This window comes from Anabrus simplex, chromosome 6, assembly GCF_040414725.1.
Source record: "Anabrus simplex isolate iqAnaSimp1 chromosome 6, ASM4041472v1, whole genome shotgun sequence".
Classification (NCBI taxonomy): Eukaryota; Metazoa; Arthropoda; class Insecta; order Orthoptera; family Tettigoniidae; genus Anabrus; species Anabrus simplex.
In genome coordinates, this window is record NC_090270.1 from 304,510,380 (window position 1) to 304,534,643 (window position 24,264).

At 42.8% G+C, this 24,264-nt stretch overlaps 1 protein-coding gene across 1 annotated transcript in view; it reads left to right on the top strand.

Annotated features, from left to right (window-relative positions):
* Window positions 1-8,429: 8,429 nt before the first annotated feature.
* The window catches only part of LOC136876505 (uncharacterized oxidoreductase YrbE), a 67,549-nt gene continuing 51,714 nt past the window's right edge, over window positions 8,430-24,264 (top strand). The window contains exon 1 of the mRNA XM_067150517.2: window positions 8,430-8,586. Within this exon, the coding sequence (XP_067006618.2) occupies window positions 8,504-8,586 (83 nt within the window). The 5' untranslated portion in view covers window positions 8,430-8,503. The remainder of the gene's footprint in view (window positions 8,587-24,264) is intronic.

Genomic DNA, 24,264 nt, shown 5'->3' on the forward strand with positions numbered 1-24,264 from the left:
AATTTCGTGGCAGAGCCGGGAATCGAACCCGGGCCTCCGGGGGTTGCAGCTAATCACACTAACCATTACACGACAGAGGCGGACCATTCGGTGTTTACTTGACAAAATGTATTAAAAACTCAGCGATACTGTAGATGCCCAAGAGAGATTCGATTTTTTCTGCCATCTAGTTGGCCTAGAGTAAAACGAGTGAGCAGCCAGACGGCGTCAAATTAGAAATGCTTGCACACGCCACCTGAGGCCATATTATTATTATTATTATTATTATTATTATTATTATTATTATTATTATTATTATTATTATTATTATTATTATTATTATTAAGCGATGTTTCCATTCTGCAATTGAATCTTTGATAGACTTGGAAGCAAGGAAATGTCCCCCCAACTAGTTGCTAGCAAGAAGGAGGTAAGTTCAGTGGTGGGTCTGTCACCTTTCAGCTTCTGAACCAGCTGCATGGTACTGCATTTCCTCAGTACTGAGGTGGTATGGTTATACCGCCATGACTCGGTCCCCAGAACCTCATCTGTAAAAGCAGGTTACTGCACCTTGGGCAGGTGGGAATGAGATTTGGGTAGGAGAGGTTATGGAATGCACATCAGTGCCCCTTACAGACCCACAACAGATGATACAGAACATAAGTAACCTTTACAAACATAGCCTGATTTCCGTAAAGGTCAATGATAAATTATCAGAGTGGAAAACAATAAATACAGGAGTAAGACAGGGTTGCGGTCTTTCCCCTCTCCTGTTTATAACCTATATGAATGTTCTCATACGAGAGTTTAGAGAAACAAGACATGGCTCCAGAAATCTACAGCTGGATACAATATTATTTGCTGATGACTTAGTGCTGGTTGCCACCCTAGTCTCAGAAAAGTACTCAATGGATATATCTCTTGAGAAAACTAAGATAATGGCTTTCTGTGGCAAGGAACCAGTAAGAAGCAAGATCTGCTTAAATAACAACATTTTAGAAAGAGTAAATGATTTTAAATGCACTGACTGACAGAGCAAATGCAACACCAAGAAGGAGTGGTCAGAACTTTATGCCAATTGCAGGGTAGACTCACGTCACTGAGGTATGCTCATGATGTGAAATGCGCCGCTGTGCTGCGCACGTAGCGAACGATAAATGGGACACGGCGTTGGCGAATGGCCCACTTCGTACCGTGATTTCTCAGCCGACAGTCATTGTAGAACGTGTTGTCGTGTGCCACAGGACACGTGTATAGCTAAGAATGACAGGCCGCCGTCAACGGAGGCATTTCCAGCAGACAGACGACTTTACGAGGGGTATGGTGATCGGGCTGAGAAGGGCAGGTTGGTCGCTTCGTCAAATCGCAGCCGATACCCATAGGGATGTGTCCACGGTGCAGCGCCTGTGGCGAAGATGGTTGGCGCAGGGACATGTGGCACGTGCGAGGGGTCCAGGCGCAGCCCGAGTGACGTCAGCACGCGAGGATCGGCGCATCCGCCGCCAAGCGGTGGCAGCCCCGCACGCTACGTCAGCCGCCATTCTTCAGCATGTGCAAGACACCCTGGCTGTTCCAATATCGACCAGAACAATTTCCCGTCGATTGGTTGAAGGAGGCCTGCACTCCCGGCGTCCGCTCAGAAGACTACCATTGACTCCACAGCATAGACGTGCACGCCTGGCATGGTGCCGGGCTAGAGCGACTTGGATGAGGGAATGGCGGAACGTCGTGTTCTCCGATGAGTCACGCTTCTGTTCTGTCAGTGATAGTCACCGCAGACGAGTGTGGCGTCGGCGTGGAGAAAGGTCAAATCCGGCAGTAACTGTGGAGCGCCCTACCGCTAGACAACGCGGCATCATGGTTTGGGGCGCTATTGCGTATGATTCCACGTCACCTCTAGTGCGTATTCAAGGCACGTTAAATGCCCACCGCTACGTGCAGCATGTGCTGCGGCCGGTGGCACTCCCGTACCTTCAGGGGCTACCCAATGCTCTGTTTCAGCAGGATAATGCCCGCCCACACACTGCTCGCATCTCCCAACAGGCTCTACGAGGTGTACAGATGCTTCCGTGGCCAGCGTACTCTCCGGATCTCTCACCAATCGAACACGTGTGGGATCTCATTGGACGCCGTTTGCAAACTCTGCCCCAGCCTCGTACGGACGACCAACTGTGGCAAATGGTTGACAGAGAATGGTGAACCATTCCTCAGGACACCATCCGCACTCTTATTGACTCTGTACCTCGACGTGTTTCTGCGTGCATCGCCGCTCGCGGTGGTCCTACATCCTACTGAGTCGATGCCGTGCGCATTGTGTAACCTGCATATCGGTTTGAAATAAACATCAATTATTCTTCCGTGCCGTCTCTGTTTTTTCCCCAACTCATCGCTTTCGAACCACTCCTTCTTGGTGTTGCATTTGCTCTGTCAGTCAGTGTACCTCAGCTACAAACTGTCTTTCTATGAAGAACTGGACATACCTGAGAAAATCTCCAAATTCAACGGATGTTTGGGAATCATCAATAAAGTTTTTAGATCATCATTAGTTCAAAAACACACCCGTACAAGAATCTACAAAACCTTGGCAAGACCTGTACTTTGTTGTGGAAGTGAAGCGTGGACCCTGAGGAAATGCGATGAGAGAAGAACAACTACAGCTGAAATGAAATACATGCGGGCGAACAGCAGGTGTCACTAAGTGGGAACACAAAAGAAATACAGAAGTGCTGAATGACCGTAAAAACAGACATATATTTGAACATGTCTATGAATACCAGAGAAATTGGCTAGAACACCTAAACAGGTTGGACAGAAGCAGGATCCCCAAAGCAGTCGTAAACTACTGTCCCTGTGGGAAGATCTCTGGGACGCCCCAGGAAGAGATGGCGTGAAAATGCAAATATTTTGTATAGGCCATAACAGTTCTTCAATAGGACTAATACATGAAAGGATTATTATTATTATTATTATTATTATTATTATTATTATTATTATTATTATTATTATTATTATTATTATTATTATTATTATTATTATTATTATTTCTTCGTTATGCTCGAGTAAGGAACGTTATTGAACTGAGTTAGCTGATGTCATTAACTTTTCCTTCTCTCAAAATCTCTTTATCTTCTCGTTGCGGATTTTATTGTGATCTTCTGACGAGGTTTTGTTGGTGGTAGTGCTTGGACGGTGTGTAAGGCGGTGATTGTCGTCTAATTTGCTGAGCTTAGATCTGTCTAATACAGTGACATCTGTGATGCCTATTTCCTGAAAATCTTTTCCAACTTCGAGCAGGCAGTTGTTTTTACTTTCATTGATAGGGCAACGTTCAGAATTATTTTGGTCAATCTCTGATTACTCATTCTGAGAAGATGTCCGTAAAATTTCAAACGTCTTTTCCTAAACGTGTTTGAGATTTTCTCTGAGTATTGGTACAGGGTATGCGATTTTCTTATCAACCAAACTCGTTCGTTCGTTCGTTCGTTCGTTCGTTCGTTCGTTCGTTCGTAATCTGTTTATCCTCCAGGGTCGGTTTTTCCCTCGGACTCAGCGAGGGATCCCACCTCTACCGCCTCAAGGGCAGTGTCCTGGAGCTTCAGACTCTTGGTCGGCGATACAACTGGGGAGAATGACCAGTACCTCGCCCAGGCGGCCTCACCTGCTATGCTGAACAGGGGCCTAGTGGAGGGATGGGAAGATTGGATGGGACAGGCAAGGAAGAGGGAAGGAAGCGGCCGTGGCCTTCAGTTAGGTACCATCCCGGCATTTGCCTGGAGGAGAAGTGGGAAACCACGGAAAACCACTTCCAGGATGGCTGAGGTGGGAATCGAACCCACCTCTACTCAGTTGACCTCCCGAGGCTGAGTGGACCCCGTTCCAGTCCTAGTACCACTTTTCAAATTTCGTGGCAGAGCCGGGAATAGAACCCGGACCTCTGGGGGTGGCAGCTAATCACGCTAACCACTACACCACAGAGGCGGCTCAACCAAACTCCTCGTGTAAAAACTGGTCCAAAACTTGTTCTTGAGATTTTTCTTTCATGCTTTTCTATACCCTTAATCACTCTAGAATACATTACGATTAATCAATGATTTGCCAAATTCGAGATACTAACTTTTTATTTCATTACGAAACATTTCTTTTCGATTGAAATGTGGCATTTAACTGTTGTTTTCAGCATTTGTAGTTAATAAAATTAGATGTATACGTTTTCACTCCTTAATATATGAATTGGAGCCGTATACGGGAGGGAACGGTCTATAGTTTTCAATGTAGTTGGCGAAACCACATTTGATGTGAGTTTTGAAATCTGTCTCTGGTTGTGTGTTCCGTTGTTCGCGTGCTGTATTACTGCATATTTTATTCTCAAGTGTTGTGTTTTCCCTCCGACGCGAGCGCTAGTATTAGATCACTAAGATGAAATGAAATGGCGTATGGCTTTTAGTGCCGGGAGTGTCAGAGGACAAGTTCGGCTCGCCAGATGCAGGTCTTTCGATTTGACGCCCGTAGGCGACCTGTGCGTCGTGATGAGGATGAAATGATGACGAAGACGATACATACATCCAGCCCCCGAGCCAGCGGAATTAACCAATTATGGTTAAAATTCGCGACCCTGCCGGGAATTGAACCCGGGAACCCTGTGACCAAAGGCCAGCACACTAACCATTTAGCCATGGAGCCGGACATCACTAAGATGAATTTGGTTGACAATTTGTTTAAAAAGCTTTATTACCGGGCGAGTTGACCGTGCGCGTAGAGGCGCGCGGCTGTGAGCTTGCATCCGGGAGATAGTAGGTTCGAATCCCACTATCGGCAGCCCTGAAGATGGTTTTCCGTGGTTTCTCATTTTCACACCAGGCAAATGCTGGGGCTGTACCTTAATTAAGGCCACGGCCGCTTCCTCCCCACCCTAGACCTTTCCTATCCCACGTCGCCATAAGACCTACCTGTGTCGGCGCGACGTAAAGCCCCTAGCAAAAAAAAAAGCATTATTCTCTTCTAAATGTTTAGAATATAAAATATAAATGAAACAGTTAGGCAGGCCAGTCCCGGACTTAAACCTAACACAAAAAGCGAAAGGAGGCGGCGGTCGGGAATACACGAGGCAATTCAATAGGAAAGCTTTTGATGTTTGTAACTTTTTTTGTGGGAAATTCCCTCGGAAAACGGAAGTTCGCCAGCAGGAAAGAAAGGAGAATAGACTTCAGTTTTCGTAATTACGGCGAGTCTTCTTCTTATGATTATTATTAGTGTCATGGTTGTTGTAGTAGAAATGTTTTAAAATCACGAGCCGCCACTGCTGTTCACTAGTAAAAGATTTTCATATTACGAATAATTCCTGTGCAACACGACCATCACCACTGTACCGGGCGAGCTGGCCGTACGGTTAGGGGCGCGCAGCTGTGAGCTTGCATGCGGGAGATAGTGGGGTCAAACCCCACTGTCGGCAGCAGTAGCGGCGATTAGGGGCTACTGCCCCCCTCCCCCCATACTTTGTGGAGAAAACTTTGCATTTGTATTCCATTTGTACAATTTGTACAAGCCCTGTTGTTTCATCAGCTAATTATTTGCTTTAATTAATTAATAACGAAATTATTAGCGGAAATATGCAACAAAGTCGTTCACGCGGTTAACCGATTTGTATAGCGCCAGTGGAGACTTTTATGTGCTGTGAGGAAGGGTACGCGCGCATTCGTTAGTCTGGCAGTCTCTTTAGTGTCTGTTAGTTTTTTTAGTGTTTAGTCAAATTCTAAATGATTTTTAATTATATAATCACGCCGTACGTCTATTTAATTGTAGTACATGTGTAATATTGTTCCTCTCGTGAAAGTTTTATTGTATAGTATTGAATCAAAATCTCAAATAAATATTATCAACACAGTTAAGTTGTTAGGCTGAGAATCTTTACCTCCCTTCGACATTCCATTTAGTAGCTTTCTTTTCCAGTTTTAATGTATAACGTATATACACCCCCCCCCCGCTATATCCCACAAACTCGGGTACCTTAATTAAGGCCACGGCCGCTTCCTTCCCACTCCTAGCCCTTTCCTATCCCATGGTCGCCATAAGACCTATCTGTGTCGGTGCGACAAAAGCACAATTGCAAAAAGATAAGTTCTACGTGTTTTTTTTTTCAAGTGCTTTACCACAGCGAATGGATTTCAAGCATACGTCGTACGAGCTTGTATACTGCACTACACCAGCAACCAAGTACATGTGTATCGTCATAAGATGCCCCTTTAAATACACCAAGCAAAGCACGTACTAGGTAAAGGCACTGCATTTCTTCTATGACCGAGTTCTATAGGAGGTTGCCTACCGGATTAAGTATCGCCAAATCACTCTCTTCACGCCTGCTCGGTTCAATACATCTTTGCTTGTGATTCAATAGACTCATCTCACCTTAAACATTCTTCTACAACTGCATTTCGTGGGCCTTTATTCTCTTTCCGTCTGCAGCAATTATTATCCGTGCTTCATTCCCATACAGTGCCAAATGTTAATCATATTTATTGTTTTTAATATTTTCAACTTTTTAACTTCAAATTGTACAGTGAACGTACAAAATCAAACCCCATGGCACTACAGCCATTGAAGGGCCTTGGCCTACCAAGCGACCGCTGCACGACGAATCATCTCGGCCATTATTCTTGGCTTCCGAGACCGGGGCCGCTATCTCACCGTCAGATAGCTCCTCGATTGTAATCACGTAGGCTGAGTGGACCTCGAACCATCCCTCAGATCCAGGTAAAAATCCCTGGCCTGGCCGGGAATCGAACCCGGGGCCTCCGGATAAGAGGCAGGGACGCTACCCCTACACCACGGGGCTGGCACAGTGAACATGAATATCCCCATTTAAAGCCGGGTAATTGAAAATTAAATTAACTTCGTGCTGGATATCCAGACAGTTGACAAGAAACAGGATATGTCCAATAAATGCTGGATGGACGTCAACCCACATCCCAGATAAGAATTATTTTTTATTATTATTAACAAATACAGGGCTTTGAAAAAGAAGCAGCAATCCAGAAAGGAGTGAGGCAAGGCTGCAGTTTGTCCCCTCTCCTTTTCAATGTTTGCATAGAACAGGCAGTAAACGAAATCAAAGAGAAATTTGGAAAGGGAATCACAGTCCAAGGAGAGGAAATCAAAACCTTGAGATTATCGATGATATTGTTATTTTATCTGAGACTGCAGAAGATCTCGAGAAGTTGCTGAATGGTATGGATGAAGTCTTGGGTAAGGAGTACAAGATGAAAATAAATAAGTCCAAAACAAAAGTAATGGAGTGCAGTCGAACGAAGGCAGGTGATGTAGGAATATTAGATTAGGAAATGAAGTCTTAAAGGAAGTAGATGAATATTGTTACTTGGGTAGTAAAATAACTAACGATGGCAGAAGTAAGGAGGACATAAAATGCAGACTAGCACAAGCAAGGAAGAGCTTTCTTAAGAAAAGAAATTTGCTCACTTCAAACATTGATATCGGAATTAGAAAGATGTTTCTGAAGACTTTCGTGTGGAGCGTATGGAAGTGAAACATGGACGATAACTAGCTCAGAAAGAAAGAGAATAAAAGCTTTTGAAATGTGGTGTTACAGAAGAAGGTGAGATGGATAGATCGAATCACGAATGAAGAGATACTGAATCGAATTGGTGAGAGGAGATCGATTTGGCTAAATTTGACGAGAAGAAGAGATAGAATGATAGGACACATCTTGAGACACCCAGGACTTGTTCAGTTGGTTTTGGAAGGAAGTGTAGGTGGTAAAAACGGTAGGGGTAGACCAAGGTATGAATATGACAAGCAGATTAGAGCAGATGTAGGATGCAATAGTTACGTAGAAATGAAAAGGTTAGCACAAGATAGGGTGGCATGGAGAGCTGCCTCAAACCAGTCTATGGACTGATGACTCAAACACATTAACAAATACATCGCAATTGGGAAATATCCCGGTGGTAATGGTCACTTACAGCAGTGTGATAATAAAGTAAAGTTAAAATATAATTACCCAACAACAACAACAACAAAACAAAAGTACAACAAGCAATTCCATGGAAAGAAAATCTTACAAGGAATATTACTATATAGTTTAACATTCTTAAGTATATCCAGTGCTTAACATTACAAGTGATAATAAAGTAGAGTTAAATCCTAACTACCCAGCAACCATTTTCTGGTAGGTTTGTTGGTTCCCTAAATAACTAAATAAAATACAAGAATAAACACAAAGAAGCCTTGCAGTTCAATTCTCAGAAGTTAAAACCGATCTGCGAGAGCGCGTCTAGTCTGAACATAACAAGAAATAATGCGTTGGTTTTAAATTTCCCGCATGATACGGGGTCAGCCGTACACAGTGTCACTCATTGGTACAGCACAAGAGGGCATGGCATGTACTGACTTCTGCTGACGCATATCTAAGTTGGAGTATAAGAGAAGGTCACCGCAACAGCAGAGCCCTCATTCTCTTTAGCGGAGCCTTTCTGCAGAGAGTGTGTGTGTTTGTATTACGAGACGCGCTACAATGGCTACAGTGAAGTACAAGGAGCCTTCTCCGTACACCAAGCCTCGACGATCGCCCCCTGAAGACGACTTCCTACACACCAGGTGAATACAATTGACATGGAATAATATTGAAATAGGTTTTCAATTTCTTTTTCATTTTAAATCAGCGGACGATGAAGCATTTGCGATTCAAACACACAGAATGTGTTATAGAACGTGATACGGCACGTAACAAGAAACACTATAGGTGATGAAGAAACCCGCAAGTGAATTATGTCTTATATCCCAATAAACCTACCGCGCCTTAATGGTGTCCTTGTGATTGCGAACAGTCTCGATTGCAGACACAGAATATTGGCGACGAATGCCAGCTCGTTCCAAGGATTTCCCCTTTTAGTTGCATCTTTATTGCGGACACCCCATTAATAGTCTGAATGTGCCTCGATTGCAGACACTATTTCCTACGTATAAGCCTATGTGAAATAAAGCATCTATAGTGTACTTTTATTATTAGTGCAAGTCCGTAAAGGTAAAGGTTCATTGTTAGCACCCAACCGGGACTGCGTGCCGCCCCCCCCCCCCCACCCCCACCCCCCGCCCGGTTTTTTACAGCACATCATTTATTTTTGAGGTTGGCCTGCTGTGTGGCTCCGCACATGACGTTAACGGCAGGGGTCGGAGGACTCACGGACGCCATGAACCCACACGATTAGCTGTACTCGACCTTTAAAACAATGAAGACCTAGTCCCATAATTAGCTTTGGTTTTTTTTCTTTATTCGGTTTTTTTTTTTTGTTTTGTCAGAATAACTACGTGCACATTTTAAGAAGTTTGTCGTTTCTACTACTAATTATTTACGTATTAATTTAGGCTTATAATTATTTCTCATATAATATATCCTAACTTCTATAGGACAATTAGAGCAGAACTGGACTGGTAAGATGGGTGGAAGAAGGGTGGAAAGAAAAAAACCCGAAACGAACTGGCACCCTTCCCGAATATTTTGTGTCTGCAATCGAGACTATTAATGAGGTGTCCGCCATCAAGACACAACCAACTTAATCGTCTCTGTTCCGCAGTGTTTACCGATTCAACGATCTGAATGTAATACATAAATAATTAATGTGTTTTTCAAACATTGTCTCAAAGGACGACCTTCATTATTACATTAGTAATAGTGAAAACCTTTGCTGGCGAGACGTATTTACAGTGCGCTATGTCTTCTGCTGTGGACTATAACAAATTTGTTACTTTCATTGACCTGTCTCAGTCTCATCCTTGGCTTTGACGATATGAAAGTGACTGAGGTATGAGCGATGCCAGTAATACCATTCCATATGCACACAGTCTCTGTTATGATTGAAGTGAAAATGTCGTTCATAGGGTTGGTTGTTGCGTGCATTTCAGTGGGCTTGGCATGCTGATGTGTAATAGCAACTTCTGGCTCGGTGAGGAAAGCAACGGAAAACTACCCTGCCCCTCGTTTCCCTAGTATACCCCTTCAGTGACGCCTAGGCCATTAATGATAGTCATTGGCGGAGCTGTTGAGGATCAAACCAGCCTTCGGGCTGAATACTCAACACACAACATAAGAGTGTTGTGAGATGAGTAAAATGGGCTACAACAGACTTTCAAAATTAAGTCCAAACTATCTTTCTGAAATCAACCGTAAGAAAGAAACACCGTAGTAGACTTCCATTAGGGCATTTAATTAACAAAGCTACCAAGCTACCAATCTTACGAGTTATCAGGACGAGGCCATGAATTAGGAATGCCATATCACCAACCTAAGAAGAGAGGATAGAGTCTACTGATGGAACCACTGCACCTTAATCACTTTTATCGGCTTCACTTTCATCGCAGACCATTGCCCTGTCACCTTTGTCATACATACATACATACATTATCATTATAGACCGCATGTCTTTCAGCGTTCAGTCTGCAAGCCTCTGTGAATTAACTAACGTCGCCACAATCCTCTATTTGCAGCTAGTGCTGTGGGCTCAGTTAGTTCTATACCTCTTATCTTTAAATCGTTAGAAACTGAGTCTAACCATCGTCGTCTTGGTCTCCCTCTACTTCTCTTACCCTCCATAATAGAGTCCATTATTCTCCTTGGTAACCTATCCTCCTCCATTCGCCTCAGATGTCCCCACCACCGAAGCCGGTTTATGCGTACAGCTTCATCCATCGAGTTCATTCCTAAATTAGCCTTTATCTCCTCATTCCGAGTACCCTCCTGCTATTGTTCTCACCTGTTTGTACCAGCAATCATACTCGCTACTTTCATGTCTGTTACTTCTAACTTATGCATAAGTTATCCTGAGTCCACCCAACTTTCGCTCCCGTAGAGCAAAGTTGGTCTGAAAACAGACCGATGTAAAGATATTTTCTTCCGAGAGATGACTTCCTTCTTACAGAATACTGTTGATCGCACCTGCGAGCTCACTGCGTTACCTTTACTACACCTTGACTCAATCTCACTTACTATATCACCCTCCTGGGAGAACACACAACCTAAATACTTGAAATTATCGACCTGTTCTAGCTTTGTATCACCAATCTGACATTCAATTCTGTTGAATTTCTTACCTACTAAGATCAATTTAGTCTTCGAAAGGCTAATTTTCATACCGTACTCATTGCACCTATTTTCAAGTTGCAAGATATTAGACTGCAGGCTTTCGGCACAATCTGCCATTAAGACCAAGTCGTCAGCATAGGCCAAACTGCTTACTACATTTCCGCCTATCTGAATCCCTTCCTGCCCCTTTATACCTTTCAGCAGGTGATCCATATAAACTATGAACGGTTTTTTTTGTTCTCCAACAAATAGTGGTGAAACTGGATGCAACTAAAATATTTGAAGTTATACTGCAAACACCTTTCACAGTCTCAATTGTTAACCTGTGTTTGTCCTTTGCCCACTGTGAATTAAGCAATTCGCTCGGAGTTTGCATATGACTTGGAATAAAAAATAAAAGTTCGAATTTACGACAAAATAATACTTAATAAAACTTACAGAATTTACAGAATTTATATACAATTTATGCACAGACACAACCTCTAAACAACGGTGAGCTAGAAAGAAAACGGAAGCAAACAACAGTGCTGCCTATTTAAATGTGGCGGTGAAGTTGATAACCAAACACCGCGTGAAGTTTAAATCATTTTTTAAACCTTCAAAAAGAGGACATTTCTCAAGAAAATCCGGCCGGACGCTTTTTTTGGTTAAAAAGAGGACATATGCGGGAAAAGGAAGACATATGGCATCCGTGGCTATGATGAATTTGCGAAGCGATCTCTCTTTATAAGGACAGCATGGTTGCCTCCTATGGTAAAGATTGTGTAATCTAATTCCGTACTGAGTGAGTTAGCTGTGGGGTTCGAGTTATGTAGCTGTAAAATTGCATTATGAACATAGTGGGTTCGAACCCAACTATCGGCAACCCTAAATATGGTTTTCCGCGGTTTCCCATTCTCACACCAGGTAAATGCTTGGGTTGTATCTTAACTAGGACCGCGGTCACTTCCTTCCTATTGTCCGGCTCCATGGCTAAACGGTTAGCGTGCTGGCCTTTGGTCACAAGGGGCCTGGGTTCGATTCCCGGCAGGCTCGGGAATTTTAACCATAACTGGTTAATTCCGCTGACACTGGGGCTAGGTGTATGTGTCGTCTTCATCATCATTTCATCATTATCATCATCATCATCACAACCACCACCACCACCACCACCACCACGACGCGCAGGTCGCCCACAGGAGTCGAATCAAAAGACCTGCACCTGGCGAGCCGAACTTGTCCTCGGACACTCCCGGCACTAAAAGCCATACGCCATTTCATTTTTTCCTTCCTAATCCTAGTTCTGTCTCATCCAATCGTCGCCATAAGACCTGTCTGTGTCGGTGCGATGTAAAAAACAAGAAAAAACAGTCAAATCCAGCTTCAGTCGATTGGTATGCAATTTACGAGAGACTATGCCAGTAGATTTACGGCACGTTATACCCTCCCTCTTCAGGACAAATTCCAGCATTTTGCTGCTAAGCAGGTAGTAGTAGTAGTAGTAGTAGTAGTAGTAGTAGTAGTAGCCTACCAGCATTGTATACAAACTGTTACGTGTCTGCTTTGTACTAGTGTTCCAAATTGTAAGTTATTGGAACTATTATTACAATAGGGGCCACAGGACTTACAATAACGGACCGGAGGAACCGTGAAAAGTTAACCTCAAATTTCCGATCGATGTAACCCTCCTCTACAATGAAGCCTAACTCAAACGTTCTCGGCTACAGTTAGAATTTTCGGACAGTGATTCCATGATAATAGGTTCTGTTTACAATTGAAGGGCATGGTTATGTATACTTGAATTTTTATAGAAACGAAGTTACCGAGCTCGATAGCTGCAGTCGCTTAAGTGCGGCCAGTATCCAGTATTCGAAAGATAGTGAGTTTGAACCCCAATGTCGACAGCCATGAAGATGGTTTTCTGTGGTTTCCATATTCACACCAGGCAAATGCTGGGGCTGTACGTTAATTAAGGCCACGGCCGCTTCCTTTCCACTCCTATCCCTTTTCTATCCCATCGCCGCCATAAGACCTATCTGTGTCGGTGCGACGTAAAGCAACTTGAAAAAAAAACGAAGTTTCAGAACTTAAGACATATTTCTGACCTCATTTTAATTCAAGTATTGAATTACTGTATTAACAAACAACAAGTACGTAGAATGTTGCCCTGGTTAAGCGAAATAAATGAAATAGCGTTTGGCTTTTAGTGCCGGGAGTGTCCGAGGACAAGTTCGGCTCGCCAGGTGCAGGTCTTTTGATTTGAGGATGAAATGATGATGAAGACGAAACATACACCCAGCACCCGTGCCAGCGAAGTTAACGAATGATGGTTAAAATTCCCGACCCTGCCGGGAACCGAACCGAGACCCCTGTGACCAAAGGCCAGCACGCTAACCATTTAGCCATGTAGTCGGACATTAAGCGAAAGGAAGAGTAATAATAGAGTCATAGTTTGAAGAGCATAGAAGTCATCTTCGTACAGGACTTGAAGGCCATTGGATGGGTATCCGTAACCTCGGCACTTTAATGAGGTAGAGTGGTTAGCTCTACGCCTGGCCAACTTTGCCTCCCCGCCCCCACGAATTAACCTGGTACTCATTTTTTCGGTGTAAGCTGAGTGAACCTCAGGACCATGTGGACTACTGGAAGTAGAAATCGCGTTTCTTAAATTTGTCGACTTCTTGGCGGGGAATTGAACCCACGTCCTTCCGAGTGAACCAAGCTCGCCTCACCGCCTCGGCCAGACAGTGCCTGGTTTTGTGTGTGAGATGTATATTAATTCACAGTTGGCTGCGTTACCGGGTCGTCTCCACGGTCAAGGATGCAGCCAGTAGCATACAATCCACAGCATAATCGCAGAGTACTTACACGTGTGAATCACTTATCAGAATATTAACGTACACGTCAAAGAAAATCTTTTAAGGCAATACTCTACTATCCAGTGCCTCTTGAGATACTGTCTGTCGCGAGTGACAGGTGTGTTAAACACGTAGGGTTATTATTATTATTATTATTATTATTATTATTATTATTATTATTATTATTATTATTATTATTATTATTATTATTATTATCCGAAACCCGTCAAAACATGACGTCAATGGGGGTAAATATTTAGTAAAGGATTTCCATATATAAGATATCCTCCACAAAGGATATCTTATATATGGAAATGGTAAAGGTACAATCCTTCGGGTTTCCATGACAGTAAATTATGACACGGAGGATCGATCACTGTCCTAACTAGAGAAGTGGAAGAAGTTCACAGCTTTAGTGTTAAAATTACGACATGGAGAAAAGGACTTCCACATTTCTCCGATATCACTTCAAGATCTAGCTGCAACACAACACACACTGGAACAGCTGACCAGGAAGACGTCCCAATGCGCATGCGTGCTTGGCCCCCTTCCACCTCCCCTATCGCATCGTATGCCTCAGCGCTCTCACAGTCCAAGTGGCCTTAGTGTAATGAAAGAATGACAAAGACACCTCCGTACAGGCCATTAAGGCCCTTGGAGGAGTGGAAGGTAAAGGCTTCCACCATTGTTAACCGCGGCACCAGTGGCGGCTCGTGCAGAAAAGCAGTTGTGTGCTGTAACCCATCCCCATTCCAAAAGTTAAAAATACTTAGAAACATACCGGTATGTGGTTTTCAAGAGGCTCTCCACTTAGTTTTCCACATTGAACAAAACGCCAACAACCCCAACACATATACACATTCCTCATAAAAAACTATAAAACTATACAATTAAACACACAATAACACCTGCAATGGCAAAATATTCACGAACTTAAACACTTGGTGTGAGCACGCAAAAACAGAACTTCCCAATGCCACCAGCATCATTGAAATAAAACCAGCAACGGCGTAATGCAAAATTATATGTTATGTTTTTATAGTGACATTTATAAACTAGACATTTTTAATTAAAAAAATCACAATATCATGTCCTTATTTTGACAACATAAAAATTACAATTTTTATAGCTCATCGATTTACAAATGTGGCTATGGAATAGGCAAGTTGGTAGTATTATATCCTCTTTGGTATTAAAAGACCTGGTGAAACAGCTCTACAGTATTTTGTTTTCCCGTTTGCTTTGAGCAATCCCCTCTTAAATACTACCGCTGAGTCAAGAGGGTGCCAGCTGCCACGTTCTCATATCGGTCGTAATGCGAGTGTGACTAGTGCTAGTGCTGCCTCTCTGTGGTCGAACGAAGAATCGCTGTGAAGTGATGTCTTGACTGTTGTTTCCACAGCCTGTCGGAACACATTCTCTTTGTATCGGAAAAGTTGGGCACGCATGCGCAAAAGGCAGAGCTCCTGGTTTCTGGCTAAAAGCTTAGAAATTCTCGCTGAGCTGTGGTCGCACAGCACCCGGCGTGGAGCGCACCAGTAGTTACCTGGTTGTGAGGGGAGTTGAATAATTTCCTATTCTTTGGCTGACGTCTTTTTTTCAATGCACTGTATTTGATTGTAGATAATATTTTTAAACTAATTTATTTTTCCAACAGGCAGTGTGCTGCAGCACTTCAGCACATAAGGTACGGCCGCCCCTGCGCGGCACGTGATGGGGTAGAGTGGTTAGCTCTACGCCCGGCCGCCTTTGCCCCCAGGAATTAACCTGGTACTCATTTTTGGTGTAGGCTGAGTGAACCCCAGGGAATGAATGAATGAGAATGTAAAATTTTCTTTAATAATTTAAAGATATACGGCCACAGACTTTTACAGACACCAGACAACAGAAATCTACAGACCAAGAGATTTCATCAGAGTGCTTTACGAAGTCAATCGTCCGTCTAAGTGGTCAGCGTGCTGGCCTTTGGACACAGGAGTCCCGGGTTCGATTCCCGGCGGGGTTGGGAATTTTAATCATCATTGGTTAATTTCGCTGGTACGGGGGCTGGATGTATGTGTCGTCATCATCATTTCATCCTCATCACGATGCGGAAGTCGCCTCCGGGAGTCAAGTCAAAAGACCTGCACCTGGCGAGCCGAACATGTCCTCGGACACTCCCGACACTAAAACCCATACGCCATTTTGGTAAATTTTCTTGGCTTTCTCTGGAAATTCACCATCAAATATTGCTTTCCTAAATTCGTTTTTATTTGCAATTTGTCCTTATAATGTTGAGTAGATCCAAATCTTCTTCGGCTTCTTTGAAAAATGCTGGTTTAGCTTAATTTGCATAGTGTTCAAAAGTTAGTTTTGTTAATCTGTCTCGTCCATTCTGTACAGGTGACCCAAAAATCTAGTTTTATAAACCACTGTTAAAAATTAGCTAATGGAGCATTAAGAAGTTAACGTGGCGTTTTGGAAATCGCGTTTCATAGAACACTATAATAAGCACGTTAACTACCGTGGCGTTAACGTTAACAATAAAGCAGTGTGTAGCATAAAGATTATTTCGCTCTTCTGAACGGCGCTGGGCATAATGTTATACATTTGTTACCTTTAAACTGTACTCTTTTTGAGCGGAATAAGAAGTCACAATTGAAAGTGAACTTACTTGGCGTTAGGACGAGATTAGTAAATAAGGACTATGCAAAGAAGAAAATTATGATGGAAGGTGACGGGGAAACAATCTTCGAGGCAGAATTTTACTTCACTGGAGAAAAAGACTGTCTTTACTTTTGAGATGTGGGAGGGTTATACAGTAGATGTACGGTATAAAGACAGATGGCACATCTATAAAGGGAACAGAAAAGGCGTGGAATGAGTTAACAAATGAATTCAATAGCCACTTGTATGTGACCACACGGTGATCAAAACAAATAAAATACCTGTATGACAACATGAAAACAAGACGAAAAAATAGATTATTCGAAGGACAAGCTGGAGCGGTCCAAGACCAGTGGTAGTAAATTTATTCCATCCTCTACATAGGCTAGATGACCTCGAAGGTTATTGCATTACTCAGCTACCAAGTTGAGGCTCTTCGCTATGACGACGACTCTGTTAGAGAATATCACTTTAGCATGAGATATTAATGCAATTATATGAAATTATGGTTTTAAAGCATTCTTGTTATTGTGTGAGATATCTCTTTCGTATTAGTTCCATTCAAGGGATTTTAATCTGAATTTTATTAACTGTACACATTAATAACTACATTTTTAACACAAATTAAAATTAGGCCTACCATGTTATGTATGCGATTATGATCTGCCTTCCTTATAATTTATATTTCAACACAAATATTTCTTACATATGAATAACTTACATTAAAATATGTTCATATCTCTCTTGTACAGTTCGCAATATGGGTATATCCCGTAAATATATGAATGACACCCTTGCATAGTATCTCCAGTGCAATCAGCAATTGCTGCACTGGAGAGAGAGAGGTAAACTCTATCTCTTCGCAGTGGCGGCGATAAGGACCCAGCAGACCCCGCGGGACGGGGGCATGACTGTTTCTTACTTCAGTAGCTGTCCGGCTCCATGGCTAAATGGTTAGGGTGCTTGCCTTTGGGCACAGGAATACCGGGTTAGCTTCCCGGTAGGGTCGGGAATTCTAACCATCATTGCTTAATTTCGCTGGCACGGGGGCTTGGTGTATGTGTCGTCTTCATCATCATTTCATCCTTATAAAGACGCGCAGGTCACCTACGGGTGTCAAATCAAAAGATCTGCACCTGGTGAGCCGAACATGTTCTCGGACACTCCCGGCACTAAAAGCCATACGCCATTTCTTTCTTGTATTACAGAGGGTTATTACAAAGCCCGTCGTAGTGCAGAGCTTCTTTTGTCAATAGGAGTACGGTACTTATGTGGATTTCCCAGCCTGTTTCAATAATTACCATCCCTTGTTGCCACCCACAACAATCAACAAGGCCTTTGAAGTAATTAGCCAGTTCTGAGAACCCAGTAATCAGCCAAGATGCGATAACAAAGACACCCTCCTTATCTAAACTCGAAATATTGAAGGTTTTTTTTTTTGTTTTTTGCTAGTTGTTTTTACGTCGCACCGACACAGATAGGTCTTACGGCGACGATGGGACAGGAAAGGGCTATGAGTGGGAAGGAAGCAGCCGTGGCCTTAATTAAGGTACAGCCCCAGCATTTGCCTGGTGTGAAAATGGGAAACCACGGAAAACCATTTTCAGGGCTGCCGACAGTGGGGTTCGAACCTACTATCTCCCGAATACACTGAAGTTTCGAGCCTGTTTGTAACTCTCGGCAGTCAATGCAGTAGTTAAATAGGCCTAAGAGATACGGTTGAATTGTAAATTATATGGTCCTAGGACCGAGATTATTTCTTAATATTGTGACGATCAGCGTGTTTTGGTTACTATAATTGGAATATGCATTTCGTAAATGTGTGTGTGTGTTCGTACCATATAAGTGTAATTCATTCGGATTTGAAAAATAAATTGTGTAACTTCTTCTTATAATTATTATTTTCGTCGTCCTTGCTGTTCATTGTATCAATATACAACCTTGTACTACGAAATAAACTTCTAACTTTCCTTATCAGGAAACAAGGGGTCCATTTTCAATTATTCCGGGGGGGGGGGGAGGGCGAGCTTCACAGAGCCGCTACTGCCTCTTCGAATACTTTCCACACGACAGGCTTAGATAACTCATATACCCCTCCAAAAACTGCATTTCTGAGAGTTCAAGCACGTCATTACTTCTCCGTGAAATTTCCTGTCTCTCAGCATTTTGAAAACACAAAATCTCTTCCAACCACTTTTAATTTTGTTCCGAGGTTTCCGTGGAGCAGAAAGAGATGAAAGAAGGTGCTGATGTTGAATGGGTCTAACTACGATATCAAAATTTAAATTAAAACTTTAAATAAAGGTTATATTTCTTTTCAAGAACAAACTTAACAACTTTTCACTTGGTGAAATAACAATGACAAATTTGGGGATTAAAATAGAGAACCCCAGAATAGTGAATTTAACAATTTTGGGCTTCAAGCCGCTCGTTTACACATTTACAATTTCAAAATTGGTATTATTTAGACAAAGATAGAAATCTCCCACATTCAAGAGCACTTTGCTCCAACAAAGTTACAGCCTTCCAGAGGCACTCCTCAATATTACAGTAGAAGTTAGAAATCACAGAAAAGAGCTTAGATGCTCTCTCACTTAAACCAATTTCTTACAGCCTATTCAAGGCAACATTACATAAAAAATCTTATAATTTCTGACCTCTCTAGGTCCGTCTTACACTTTTACAATATTTACAAAGGGGTATAATTTACCCAAACTACTGGGCCTTCGCGGAATGAAGAACAGGTTAAATTAATGGGCCCAACACAAAATGAATGGAGGCGTACACTTGCACTCCTAGAACATTACATGTATGTATGTTTAGTCCTCAGCCCGAAAGCTGGTTGGATCCTCAACAGCTCCGCCATCAGCTGTCATAGATGGCCTAACATCATTGAAGAGGGCCGGGCTGAGTGGCTCAGACGGTTAAGGCGCTGGCCTTCTGGCCCCAACGTGGCAGGTTCGATCCTGGCTCAGTCCGGTGGTATTTGAAGGTGCTCAAATACGACAGCCTCGTGTCGGTAGATTTACTGGCACGTAAAAGAACTCCTGCGGGACTAAATTCCGGCACCTCGGCGTCTCCGAAAACCTTAGAGAGTAGTTAGTGGGCCGTAAATCGAATAACATTATTATTATCATTGAAGAGGCGTACTAGGGAAATGAGGAGTGAGGTAGTTTCCCATTGCTTTCCTCACCGAGCCAGAAGTTGCTATTACATATCAGTCTGCCAAGCCCACTGAAATGCATGCACCAACCGACCCTATGAGCAATATTTTCACACCATTCATAGCAGGGACTGGCTGCAGAAGGAATGGCTTTACTAGCATCACTAATACCTCAGTCACTTTCATTTTGTCAAAGCCAAGGATAAAGCTGAGACAGATCAATGAAAGTAACAAGATTGCTCTAGGCCACACCAGAAGACATAGCGCACTGTAAACACTAGGTCCCGCCAGCAAAGGCATAGAACATTACATATAAAATCCTAATTGGACTCTCTGCCCGATGATGCAGAGGCTAATCCCAAGGTACTGCGGTGACTCGAATGAAACAATTTAATGCATTACAGGAAAGAAAAAAGTTACAAAATCGTAGCCACCTCAAACCAAATTGAAGGGGAACTCGAGAGGGTAACGCACTCTCTATCTCCGAATTGCAGTTAAAGACTTTATGAAATTCTGCATTAGCCGAAAGGAAATTTACATTTTAGAAAACAGGTTACATAGTTAGAAATTAGGACCTTCCCCTCGTGTAAGTCTGCGGGGGTAGCTACTGAAAAATAAATCTGGTAGTCATTTCCTTGGCTGATGATCTCCCTGGCGAAGAATGAGGCGCCCCGCCTCCTGTCTTACACACACACTCTCAGAAATACGGCGATCAAGAGACAGGGTAGCCGGAAAGGCCGCAGCTTATATACACGAGGGGACGGTTCTAGAGGTTTAAGGACTAATCCGGATACACCCTCTCGATTTTATTGGCAGAATCAAACGTTACACCTACCGGGCGAGTTGGCCGTGCGCGTAGAGGCGCGCGGCTGTGAGCTTGCATCCGGGAGATAGTAAGTTCGAATCCCACTATCGGCAGCCCTGAAGATGGTTTTCCGTGGTTTTCCATTTTCACACCAGACAAATGCTGGGGCTGTACCTTAATTAAGGCCACGGCCGCTTCCTTCCAACTCCTAGGCCTTTCCTATCCCATCGTCGCCATAAGACCTATCTGTGTCGGTGCGACGTAAAGCCCCTAGCAAAAAAACGTTACACCCCCAAAAAACCAATAAGAAGCCTGTGATAGGCTGAAAAATAATTACAGAAAATTCCTATTGGCCAGATTCAAAACTGGCGGAATGAGAAAGACGTGTTGCAAACCTTGAAATATATAAAAATTAAATGAAAGTTAATTTACTTGAGAAAACCCATAAACACAAAAGTCTTTCAACAACAAGTTCTTTTACCTTGCACCAGAGTGCATGACCTCAGTTTTTGTAATGACATCTATGGAAAAATGTTCAAACTTCTTGATGTACACAAAAAAACAAAATAAATCCAATCAGTTTAGGAACCTTAGAAATGACAAACTTCTCAATTATTCAGTAGATTTGCACGTTTTGTTGGATAGAAAGAGTTCATTAAGGTGCGGAGTTGAGGTGTACCTCCCGGTACAATTTAGCACGACGATAAGCAGCTTAACGGGACGAGAGTGCTACGTTAAATTAACGGAGAGTATAAGGGCGCGTTAATGGTAACGAAGGTTTAACGTGACGTTAAATCCTTAACGGAGTTTGATGAAACCGGCCCTCTTTTTCTCAAAGCACGATCTATTTTTCTGATGTTTTGTATAAATCCTGTTCTGGTCATAGTTTGTATATGCCATTCTCCCAAATAGGTCCCATAATTTTCCTTATTTTTTTCTGTTTTGTTTATTCTTCTATCTGAAAAGCAGTGGCGGTTCGTGCATGAAGGGCTTTTGGGCGCCGCCCCGCCGCCTTTACTAAAACACGTAACATAATTTCACTCCGTAGCTTTTTATATAAAGAGATGGACAATGTAGCAAAGTCTAACTTATGGTAGTGAGTTATTCAGTTAGTCAATGTTATCTTTATTGTTTTGGCTGTAAACGTTTCACTTTTTTTATTTTCAAAGACATGGCAAAGGCTGTCTGCCCGTGGCATCCGTTCAGCAAGCACGATGTTTTCTTTTTGGTCCAACACGATGTTTTCTCTTTAGACATTAGGCGGTCGGGTGCTGGCAGGAGAGCCCCCAGTAAGTTCCTACAGTTTAACAAGAGCGAGGGGTGCGGGAGGAGCTTTGGAAGACGATTTGGGCTTGTCAGGGGAAGGAAGAGTGCAGGGGGCGTGTATGCTTAGAGCATTTAATACTTGGTCTGTCCGGCAGAGCCCGTGGCAACGCCGCCAACCACTTTACAATGTACCTAGGCCTTTTCCCACACGTCTTACGTTAACTGTTGTTAGAGGTTAATTCCAAAACTGTTTACAAAACAATGGATTCCATTAGACTGACAATTTAAACAATTCCTTTCTAAAAATAAGCTAAAATAAAGATTTAAATTCTAATCATAAGGTGATGGCACTATTTGTACGTTGGTCACATTGCTTTGAGATTTGAGGAAGCCGACAGGAACTCGGGCGTGCATTGTTCTCGTGAATGTCATTGTCGTTTGTGATCAGTGAAACAGGAGTAGCCGTGATTGCAGTAGCTGTTAGCCGGCTAATGTTTGTACAATTCCGATGACAACGTCAGAAAATGAAAGGTGCTTCTGTACGCTGAAAAGGATTAAGTCGTTCACTAGGAATAATAATAATAATAATAATAATAATAATAATAATAATACCATTATTATATTTAATCTACAATTATCGTGCCGCTGGCCAGTGAAAACTGGGCCGTTGGCGAGGAGGGGGAAGGAGATGACGGCACAGCCCTGTCAGAGTAAAATGTCACGAACCGCCACTGCTGAAAAGGTATTCAAACACTACTGCATATAAAGCGGCTGGAAAGATTATAGTTTTGTACTGCCTCAATTTAGCATTTCTGGATTCTGTGACTTTCTGTTGTATACAGTGTATGTGTCGTTGCGTGATAAGTTCTTCTTCCATTTTGTGAATTTGTGCCTTCATGCTCACATTCTCTACCGGCCACAGCGGCTCGTAACTTGGGAACGTGTGTTGGTGACCATGGGGCCCTTAGCTGAGTCCTGGCATTGCTTCAACTTACTTGTACCAGGCTCCTAACTTTCATCTATCCTATCCGACCTCCCTTGGTCAACTCTTGTTCTTCTCCGACCCCGACGATATTAGAGAATTCGAGGCCTAGAGAGATTTTCATTTTCATGCCCTTCGTGGCCCCTCCCTTTCTTTGGCCGATACCTACATTTTTCAAAGTGTCGGACCCCTTCCATTTTTTTCCTTCTGATTAATATTAATAGAGGATGGTTGTCTAGTTGTACTTCCTCTTATCAAATACTAGCAATCCGGCAACTGCGGCCACCATGGTTTTTTTTAAATATATGGTCTGATTTTTGCAGTCGGTCTTGTTAGAACGAGAAGTTCTGCTGTATCGAACTTTTGGATTCTTAAAAGTAATACTAGAACACACTCACTCCAGATACCAAGTGTCCGACAGTTTCACTCTTGTGCAATATTAATGACACCAATATCGCACGTACGGTAACGAGCGAGTAAGCACTAATGGGGCGCACAGCTTTGAGCTTGCATTCGAGAGATAGTGGGTTCGAACCCCACTGTCAGCAGCCCTGAAGATGGTTTTCATACCAAACAAATGCTGGGACTGTACCTTAATTAAGATCACCGCCACCGGGCGTGTTGGCCGTGCGCGTAGAGGCGCGCGGCTGTGAGCTTGCATACGGGAGATAGTAGGTTCGAATCCCACTATTGGCAGCCCTGAAAATTGTATTCCGTGGTTTCCCACTTTCACACCAGGCAAATGTTGGGGCTGTACCTTAATTAAGGCCACGGCCGCTTCCTTCGAACTCCTAGGCCTTTCCTATCCCATCGTCGCCATAAGACTTATCTGTGCCCGAGCGACGTAAAGAAACTCGTAAAATTTATATATCGGACGTGTTATTAAGTTAAAATATCTGGGCAATTGGCTTAATGAACGCTGGGACTCCACTAAAGAAATTACATGTAGAACTGAAATGTCTAGAAATTCTTCCTACAAATAAAATAAGGTTTACATTCCCGTGAACGATATGAAATTAAGGAGTTAGTGCGATCCCATGTTTAGCCTGCGTGACTACATGGCGTGGAGACCTAGATACTGAAAGTTTAAATAATAATCAAATAATTAGAAGCGTTTGAGAGATGGACATAATGTGGCCTATTAAAAGTTCCCTGGACTGATCGAGTACAGAATGATGGCATTTTAAACGGAGAATTAATCCAGACAATTAAACAATTTAAGATAAAAATATGAAAGTTTAAAACTAATTCTTCAAGACAAGTTTGCTGGTAAAAACATACGAGATTGGAAAGCTGGAGAACTCCTCCATGCAGCTTCTGGCGGAATGAAATGCCGACATGGAATAGTGGTCTAGCAGTCGTCGTTCGTGGGATCGTTACTTTATTATTTCGCTTATGGCCTTGAACTTACGCCTGTTAAGTCTAAGCGCTAAGTTGCCCACTATACTCTTCACTGTGCAGATAAACTATATAAAAGGCCTTATCTGTAGATAGATG